The 10,311-nt window shown below is 35.5% G+C and overlaps 1 protein-coding gene across 1 annotated transcript; it reads right to left on the bottom strand.

Moving 5' to 3' along the window:
• Nucleotides 1-1,452: 1,452 nt before the first annotated feature.
• On the bottom strand, nucleotides 1,453-4,442 carry LOC110886457 (aquaporin NIP2-1). The gene is made up of 5 exons (XM_022134264.2): nucleotides 4,162-4,442; nucleotides 3,850-4,074; nucleotides 2,721-2,915; nucleotides 2,562-2,623; nucleotides 1,453-1,916 (listed from the first exon to the last, which is right to left on the bottom strand). The coding sequence occupies exons 1-5, from the start codon at nucleotides 4,291-4,293 to the stop codon at nucleotides 1,694-1,696; spliced, it is 837 nt and encodes a 278-aa protein (XP_021989956.1). The 5' UTR covers nucleotides 4,294-4,442; the 3' UTR covers nucleotides 1,453-1,693.
• Nucleotides 4,443-10,311: the final 5,869 nt, after the last annotated feature.

Here is a 10,311-nt window from a genome sequence, read left to right as displayed (position 1 = left end):
CATAGGGAGTATGACAAGTAAAAAAGAAAAGTATATTTAGCTATCCTTTAACAAATTCCTCATAATTTTGGTGGTCCTTTTTATTCTATTGGATGAAGGCATCCAGATTGGTGAGCTATTTTTTTCTTGTCATTTGTTTTGTTTTTGTGTTATTGTTTCAAGTAATATGTATCGAAACCGACTTTTAGCTTGACGGGGTATGCTAAGACTTAAAAGCATTAAGTAGTCGTTGGTTATTTTAGTAGTTACTTATTTAGTAATGGGTAGTTAATTAGCCTTTTTTCTTTCTTATTATAGTAGTGGGTTATTTAGTTATAGGTGGTTCGGTCTTATATCTTGTTTCTTATTTTTTTAATGATAAACTAACTCACTCCTATAACCACCAATATTTTCACCTTGAAGGGAGACACATTTCTCACCTCACCATGTCCCTTGTAGATTTTTATTGTTTCTATATCTATAAATTATACTACCTCCGTCCCATTAAAAGTGTCTTATTTTGAATTTTCAAAGTCTTTATTTATAAACTTTGACTTTAATTATATATTTTTTGTGTTATATAAAACTTGATGAAAATTAACCCGATAAAAACAGTTGGAAAACACACTCAAATCATATAACTTTCATCAAGTATTATCTAACACAAACAAAAATATTTAAGGTCAAAGTTTATAAATAAAGACTTTGAAAATTCAAAATAGGACACTTTTAGTGGGACGGAGGGAGTAATAAATAAAATAAGGGTGTTTAAGACTTTTTCTCCCCCTGCTATTCAATCTCGTATTATCTATTCTCTCAATCAAATTCATTTTTCCTAAATTACTAATCCATTTCTTTTCAATCTTTTTTTCTTTTAAACCTTAAATCCAATTATATGTTTGTTAACATTCAAATAATTGTGGTTAACGTTTGTTAACATTCAAAAAATTTTGTTAAACATTAAAATTTCAAATTCTATTAATTTTGGCTACATTTCTTTATTTTCTAAAAATTGCGAGCAAATTTTGTTAATATAGTAAATGTATGTTTTGTAGTTAGTTTTGTTATTTAAAGTAAATTGAGGTTATCATTAACCGTAACTAAAAAAAGTTCTTTTTGATTTTAAAAATAATAATTCGACGTAACTATATTATTTTGTTTTATGTAAGTATATTATTGTTTTGTTTTACTTAACAAGTTAATATTTGTCGTTTGTCATATATAAAAATAATAAAAACATAAATAATCTATTCCGAGTCTTGACTTCTTAAAATAGGGCAGATCTTCCACAAGATCATACCGAAGGCGAAATTATATGTCTTTATCACTCAGCTTCGTAAGGACGTTTTCGTCAAAAACTAACTCGACGGACTTATGTGGGCATGTGATATTGCACGACCCATGGTCGTCGTCCTTCAAGATCATAGAATGTAATTCCAATTATAAGGAGTATTTTCTTTATACAACCCGTGTAACACACAAAAACTTAAACTAGGAAACTTATATAACTAAAATCAAGAACTGAGCATAATGAACTTCGATTACATTATCTCTAAGAGTAACATAGTATCATGTATATTTAAATAGATGGGACACTAGTTGGGTGTCACCATATTACAAATGTTGTGAGTTATGCTGTTTTTTTGTATACATTGAAGCATCCTTAACTCACATGAGAATTTTCTAATCACCACTTGATAGCATATTGACTACTTCATAGAAAAACATTTTCATCATTGTTTTTCATTCCACGAAATTTGAATGAAGAAACTGCTTGATCTGTTTCGTTTGTTGATCGAATAAAATTGTAGCACATCGCCCCAGATATTGTTCCTGCTATCGGGCCAACGATATACACCCATAGACCCTTATAGTTGTTACTAGCTAATGCTGGTCCAATGGTGCGCGCTGGGTTCATGGACCCTCCTGATACTGGCCTGAATTGGATTTGCCATTTATAGGCTTTTGTTGTTAAATGATACGTCACTACTAGAAAACTGGGTATTTGCGACTAAAAAACAGTTGCAAAATTAGAGACCGATTATGACCGAAATCATAACAATTGCAACATTAGCGACTTAAGTAGATGCGGTTGCAATGTGGTCGCTATACACTCATGAAAATAATAAAAAAATAATTTAACAAAATAAAATTATTATTACATTTTGCAAATGTTATAAGCGATAGCAAAAGCGGTCTCCGGTTTCAGTCGCAAAATTACCCCATCATAAAATGAGATGCGAGTAGCCACGAAGGATTTTGCTAGTGTAAATATCTTTTTTTTAAAGGTGTGAATTATTCGTGAATGTCGGGAGATCTAGCATACGTTGTCTTAACCGGGTCCGCGCTAGAGAGCCCCCTCGCACAATAGATCCCCAATTTAAACCCCTCAATGAGAAACCCCTATCACCCAGACTCGAACTTGAGACCTGGAGGGGAAAACTCACTCGGGCCCACCATAGGTGGAACTTAAATACCCGTGACCACCACTAGAGCACTAGTGATGGTTTGCTAGTGTAAATATCTAGTAGTGGGAACAATAATTATTTTTCCTAGAAGTATTTAGACCATTTAAGTTTTACCCTGCTAAGATGGAAGTAATGCATACTGCTGATCCCACTGCTATACCTGCTAGCTCTCCTACCTGCAAACATTTTTTGAAACTTTATTATGTTAAATAACAGATTACGCAATCGCATTACAGTTTTTTATGAAACGTAAAACACGCATAGGGTTCTTACAGCTTTAGAATCTGTGGCTACAGCGGAAGTGACAAACATCATCGCGAAAGTTACAATGATTTCCATGATCAGAGCTTGTATGCATGTCCCTGAAGGTGTGGTTGTGCCCAATTGTTCTATTGGCTGTAACAATATCTGTAGGGCAAATGAAGCCGATATAGATCCTATGAATTGCGCTGTGGCGTAGATAGGGACCTGCATAGATAATCAACCCAATTTGTTAAAAATGGACGCGTCATGCGTATTGGGTAGCAGATTAAAACAAGATTTTTTGGTACTTGACTGTGTTGATATAAAAGTGTAGGACACATTTTATTTAAGTTTTTCTTTCTTTTTAAATGATTTTTTCATTAGTTTGAAAGTAGGGATGCCAAACAAATCTAACAGGTAAACCCGAAACATTTGGGGTAGGTATTTGGGCATGAGACGGGTATGGTATTAGATGATCTACCCTAACCAATTACCTAAAACATGTATACCTATTTACCCGAACCATAACTGTAAACATTTAATTTTCCTTAACCCTTGGGTTATAATTTACTACTTTTTTTGTTTTTTACATATCAAGTTTCTTGTGGAGCTGGAATTATATAAAAGTTTAAATGGCAAGACATGTATTTAGAAATCAAAACGGGTAATTTATAACAAACTAATGGTAATACCCGATATCCTACGGATAGTTGGCTCTGAATGAGATATAACATTGTGATATAAGAATAAAATAAGCAATACCCATACAAAACCCATCTCTATTTAAGAAGTTGTACACTAATTAGTACACTTTGTTGGACTTTTAATTAGATTAACTCAATTGAATTCTGTGCTTTTTTGCCACTTTTTTTTTTTTACTTATTTGATCAAATAAAGATAAAACATAAACCAATTCTACTCACTGAAGTGAAGAGTCCATGCATCAATCTAGAAAATTATTGAAGATATGTATATTGTCAACTACTAGTAGTTCCTAGTTAGCCAACCAAACATGTCCATGACTGGCCAGGCATGGTCTCAAGGACTTAGGATCTCATCCATGTCGTGCGAACCACATATAATTTCATATATGATTAGAATTGTTGCGTTGTATGATGCAAACGTATTGTGTTCAAGTAATTTTGGTCTAGTTACGTACCTGAATCCAAGGAAAATGTCCAATACTTGCAAACGCGAGCGTCACAGCAGGGTTCATGTGCGCGCCAGAGATATGTCCAACCGCATAGATCATAACAGTCACAATGAGCCCACCCGCAACTGAGGCTCCAAGCTGCGACACCTTGTGTTCATCACTTTTGGTAAGCGCCGCTGATCCACATGTCACAAACACCAACATGAATGTAGCCACCACTTCAGCCATCACCTGTTGACAGACATATGATCATGAATTATTCATCATGATGTTCACAATATGAACATATTAACCACCTTTGACATCATGGTACTTTACCTTTCGGGAAAAACCAAGAGGGTAGTAAACTTGAGATGATATCGACTCTTTGTTGTGGTTGTTGTTTTCTGGTGTTTGTGTTTTAGTGACGGGTAACTCATGTCCGCCATCACTTGATGGCGTTTTTGGCATGGTTTTAGAGGTATAGAGATTGAAGTGAATGTTTTTGATAGTTGAATTAATTTCAAGTGTCCTTTATATATAGGAAATCTGAAAATGTTATGGATGAATAATTAATAATGAATAATGTCTTTATCAAATAAAATTAAGAATCTGTTCATCTCTCTTTTTGGTTGGGCAAGTGTATTTACACTAATTACCATTTGATGCCAAAATATAATCGAGTGAGTGTTGTCTTTATCATCCTTTTCTTGCTCATTTTATGTGGACACAAATATTTTAAAATAATGTAGTCTTAGATCCTATAGATTATAATGACATAAAGCTAGATATTTAGGAATGTAAGTAGATGAAACTAGTAATCAAGAAAAAAGGTCAATCACTTAATTATAGAATTAATTTTTATTCGGTCAAAACATGCAATGATATGGGTTAGGTAGATATATAATGCTCTTCTTTGTAAGGAAAAATAGTTTTAATCACATTAATGAATATTCTAATGTTTTGCAAGATAAATTTGACATGAGTATAGTAGGTGAACTAAATGCATTCCTGGATTTACAGATTAAACAATACAAAGATCACGTTTTTATAAACCTATTAAAAACCCATATGCTAAGAAAAATTGACTTTTTGAGGGTTTTAATCTATTGATACACATCCGGTATAATTTTTATTTGATTAATGTTGACGAAGGTGGATAGTTTGATATAACCAAGTGACTGGCGAAGCTAGCCAAAAAATTCAGGGGTGTTCTAATTTTTTATTTTTTTTTTGGGATTAGAGGTATACTATGTATAAAAAGTTAAAAAATTTACACTACATAAACGGAGTTGAAAGATATTTTTACACTACGAAAACGGAGTTGAGGGGTAGCCTGTGCTACCCCTCCTTATACATTCCCTCCGCCACTGAACCAAGTGTAGAGTATGGGACTTGTATGATACTTGTTCAAAAAAACAGTATGAAATTTTTTATCCATTATGTGACGAAACAAAACTCTTGGTTTGCCTTAGGAGTTTGAACCGGATGATGAGTAGCAGCGTACGATATCTTCGTTCACCATGGTTCTACAACATATAATTAATAGTTAGGCATGAAACAACCATGGTTCTACCACATATGCTAGTTAGGTATGAAACCTAATATATATATACATGTGAATTTTTGCATGTATAAATATCCAAGTTTAGATCTCCACGTGATTTAAATTTGGTCGTTTGGAACAAGGACATCTATTATGAAACTTTCCTTTTCGTTTCAACATACCTTTTATTGGAATATGCAAAGTCCAAAAAAATCATTAACTCCATCGACAAACTTAGTAATAAGAGTTGTGTGTGTCATTCTATTTGTACATACATTCTCTATTTATAAATGTCGACATAATCACTTTCTACAACAAAATATATACGTTCGATCAATATCTACATGACTACAACAAAAGTCATACATACATGATCTCATCGTATACATACACATATATACATGTTAGGGGCAAGCGACAACATCAACAGTGAGGTGAGAAGCAAGGGTAGTGGTCGATTAGGCGGTGATAGTTGTCGGGAGTGAGAAGCAACATCAAAGGAGGTTGAGTAGTGAGAAGTGACGACGACGACCAAATAGTAGCATGATTAGGTGGTGGTCTAGCAGCAGGGGAGTGAGATTAGAGAAGGAAATTCAATTTGAGAGGGCTATTCAAGTCTTTTGACCTAAAAATTTAGCGATGATAGTACTGACGCAAGTTCCCTCGGTAATTTGTCGGTGATTACTTAGAAAATTAAGACAAATCAATGTGATAACAAGTTTTTTTAGCCTTTAATGGGCCTTGCCATGTCTTAGTGGATTTTATTAGATTACACAAACCACATAAGATTATAACAAGTTCTTTTAGTGTTAAAGACACACGTATAATTACTTGTACACTCTTGGACCGTAATGGACCTTTCCATGTGTTGGTGTTAGTTTAGCTTACACAAACACACATTACGTTATTAAGAGTCATTTTGTGATAAACCACACACTTTCAGGCCTTTATGAGAGTTGTCGTGTGTTAGTAGGTTAGCTTAGGTTACACAAAGCCATATTAAATTGTAACAAATTAATTTTGGTGTTAAAGACATGTGTATGATCAATTGTTTGTTTTTTTAGATCTTGTAGATAAAATAAAATATTTTTGTACTATTTTACATATCTGGGTATTATTATCATAAACTCAAAACTATATAAAATTGGTACTAAATTAGTTATGCCAATTGCCAAATTATTATTGTTCTTCAAAACTTTGATGTGCAATTTTCATTATTTTCTAGGAATAAGTCTAGTTTACGTTAATCCCAGAACACCACCGCCTTCCCCTCCACCATGTAATGTTATCACATACTTATGTTTGTCAACATACTTATGCACACTTAATTTAGAGATAATATTCCAACATACTAATTACACAAAATTAGTTAACAATGGGATTCAAAAGTATGTGACAACAGGGAGGTTTAGAGTGACGCAAGAAACCAATTGTAGTTATGACCCATTTATTGGTTACCATTTCTAGGCTTGAATTGGTTACCAAACTTCGTAAATTTTTGTTGCTATATATAAGGCATATCAGCTATAGATTATCGAGAACTATGTTTGTCACAACCTTTCTTACCGATGAACAACTGAAAAGCTTTGGTGACTATTCTATTCGAAATCTTATCCAAAGTATCAACGTCGAATACACCCGTCGTAATGTGTACTTACCACAAAGACCAATGTTTGGGTTTGGTGGTCGTCGGCGATAATCTCATGAATGGTAGTTGTCGCTAACCTGTTTCAAATTATTAAGGGGTTACCGACGAGTATTTTAATTTTCAATTTATTTTGTTTTTTAGTGAGATCCTTCAGTAGGGTTGTTCATAAAGCTCACGGCTCGGAGCTCGCTCGGATTTAGCTTGAAAAAAAACTCACTCAATATGACTCGATTAGAGAGCGAGCCTAGCTCGGCTCGGTTAGTAAATTGGCTCGGTTTGTCTCGCTCGTTAGCTCGAATTATTTTACTTTTAATATACTTTAATTTAATATACATATAATATATCATAGAAAAAATTACATATAATATATTATAGAAAATTGGTTATTATTTACAGGTATTTATAAGTGAAGTTAGATATTTATAACATATTTGAGGGTTGATTAGGATGCTAATAAATTGATATTGTATTTCGTTAAGATTTGAAACTTATTTTGTATTTGTCTGAACTTGATTTTGTCTTGTATTAGATTGAACTTATTTTGAATACGTCCTTTTAAACTATTGATTGATATTTTAGATTACAACATTTTGAAAGCTATGTATTAATATTTCTTTTTAAATCTAGTCAAACTGAGCAGGCTCGGCTAAAAACAAGCCGAGCTTGAGCTAAGTTTTTTAGCTCAGTTTTAAATCTGAGCCAAGCCAAGCTTGTCATCGCTCGGCTCGGCTCGATTCGGCTCGCAAACAACCCTATGACCATCGGTGATGGCCGGAATATCTTGTCCGTCTATGAATTTGATCAATAATAATTCTGTATTTAAGCTTTATTATGATTATGAATGAATAGTCTATCTCGTATTACACCAAATAGTTTTATTTTTCTTTTTTTTTTTGTGGTTGACAAGCGTCTTTACACTAGTCATCGTATGATGTCAAAATATAATCAAGTGAGTGTTATCATATCATCCTTGATATGGTTTTCATGCTTATATTATGTGGACACAAATATTTACAAATATGTAGTCTACATCATATATAATTATAAAAAGCTACATATTTACTGAAAGTTGGTCGAATCTTTTTCCTTGACTCATTCAATCAAACCAAAGGAATGTATACATAAGTTTCCTAACTAACGAGAATACAAAATAGGAAATATAATCATATAATGAATTCAGAATAATCACAATCAATGGCATATATTTCGAGAATATATGGCAGAATAATAGTCCCCCGCAGTCGTATCGATAGTGTTAACGGACGCATAGACTAGACTTGAAATGGTTGAACAACGGCTTTGGAAGACCTTTAGTGAAAATGTCCGCATACTGATAATCTGCTGGAATGTGCAGAACTCAAATATCACCAATACGAACCTTTTCGCGGACAAAATGGATATCTATCTCAACATGTATAGTTCCTTGATGTTGGACCGGATTATCAGAGAGGTACATAGCGGAGACGTTATCAGCAGCAGTAGCTTCACAAATGGGAAGATGAAGCTCCAATAAGAGATTTCGAAGCTAGCTTGTCTCAGCAGCAGTGTTGGCAACTCCCCTGTATTCGGCTTCAGCACTTGATCTTGATACCGTGTGTTGAAGCTTTGATGGCCGTGAGACCAAGTTATCACCCAAAAAATGCAGTAACCTGATGTAGACCGTTTTGAATCAGGACAACAACCCAATTAGCATCAGAGTAGGCAGTAAGTTTAGTATAGCTGGAGGGTCGAATATGAAGCACATGAGAGGATGTTCCTTTAAGATAACGTAAAATGCGCTTTAGGTATTGAAAATGTGGTTCACGTGGCGCATGCATGAAGAGACAAACTTGCTGGACAGCATAAGAAATATCCGGCCTGGTAAAAGTTAGGTATTGTAAAGCGCCTGCCAGGCTGCAGTACAAGGTGCCATCAGATAAGAGGGTGCCAACTTGTGCACTAAGCTTTGAATCAGTGTCAAATGGTGTGTAACAAGGTTTGCAATTTGACATGTTTGCTCGGGCCAGAATGTCGTTTGTATAAGATTCCTGAGAGAGACGAATACCATCCTTAGTACGTGTGACATGAATGCCTGGAAAGTGATGAAGACGAGCCAAATCAGTCATAGCAAATTCCAAAGACAAAGACCGTATAACTTGTTGTAGGAAAAAGTCATCGGATGTTGTAAGTATTATATCATCAAGGTATAAAAGAAGATACGCCATGCGAGTACCATGCTTATAGACAAAGAGAGAGGAATCATATGAGGTACTTTTGAAACCGCACTTTGTGATGTAAGTTGCAAACCTGTGGTACCAAGCTCTTGGAGCTTGCTTGAGCCCGTATAAGGATTTCTGAAGACGACACACATATGATGGGTGATTGTTGTCAACAAAGCCTGGTGGTTGATGCATGTAAACCGTTTCATTGAGATCCCCGTGTAAAAAGGCATTTTTAACATCAAGTTGGTGAATGGGCCACTGGCAAGAAACAACAATACTAAGAACGGTACGTATAGTGGTGGGTTTCACAACCAGGCTAAACGTCTCAAAACAATCAATGCAAGGTTGTTGAGATTTTCCGTTCACCACTAAATGAGCTTTGTAACGTTGTAACGTGCCATCTGCATGAAATTTGTGCCGGTATAACCACATACAACGGATGATGTGAGCATCCGAAGGTCTAGGAACTAGTTCCCACGTGTTGTTTTCCATTAGAGCTCTAAATTCATCGTTCATAGCCTTTTTCCAATTTGGATCGGACAACGCATATAAGTGGGATTTTAGGATGGGGAGATAGCTGGTTGAGACGTGGTATGGAGATTAACTGGGGCTTTTGGTTTAGTAATTCCGGCTTTGAGTCGAGTGGTCATATGGTAGGTGTTATGGGGTGCAGATGGGGCTGAAGTGGACGGTTGGACAGGAGATTGGGCCAGACTCGTTGGTGAGGTGGAAGGTTGTTGGGCCGAGGTAATTGGGGAGGTGGGAATGGGGACAGAATGTTGGGCCGATAGGGGGTTAGGAGGTGCGGGGTAGTGTGGTGGGGAGGACGGGCCAGGCTGTAAAGTTTGGGCCGTGGACTCGGTGGACACAGATTGGGTGGGTGGAGCCGTATTTTGAACGGATTCAGGGTGAATGAATATGGTGTTCGAGAGGTCATTCTCGAATGGGAAATAGTCACATGGGGACGGAGATTGTGAGAATGGAAATGCGGTCTCGTCAAATGTGACATGACGAGAGAAGATGGTTTTCCCGGTGGCTAAGTTGAGGCATCGGTAGCCTCGGTAGTTAGCTGGTACCCAAGGAAAACACACTTG

The sequence above is a fragment of the Helianthus annuus genome, chromosome 15 (genome assembly GCF_002127325.2).
Source record: "Helianthus annuus cultivar XRQ/B chromosome 15, HanXRQr2.0-SUNRISE, whole genome shotgun sequence".
Lineage (NCBI taxonomy): Eukaryota > Viridiplantae > Streptophyta > Magnoliopsida > Asterales > Asteraceae > Helianthus > Helianthus annuus.
This window is presented reverse-complemented; position numbering and strand designations above follow the sequence as displayed.

Bases quoted from the DNA above. Each gene is read 5' to 3' on its own strand.
- LOC110886457 (XM_022134264.2), bottom strand. From the start codon at position 4,293: ATGCCAAAAACGCCATCAAGTGATGGCGGACATGAGTTACCCGTCACT. The intron at 4,075-4,161 runs GTAAAGTACCAT...GTCTGTCAACAG, and splicing joins CTCTTGGTTTTTCCCGAAAG to GTGATGGCTGAAGTGGTGGC. The intron at 2,916-3,849 runs GTACGTAACTAG...TTATCTATGCAG, and splicing joins GACATTTTCCTTGGATTCAG to GTCCCTATCTACGCCACAGC.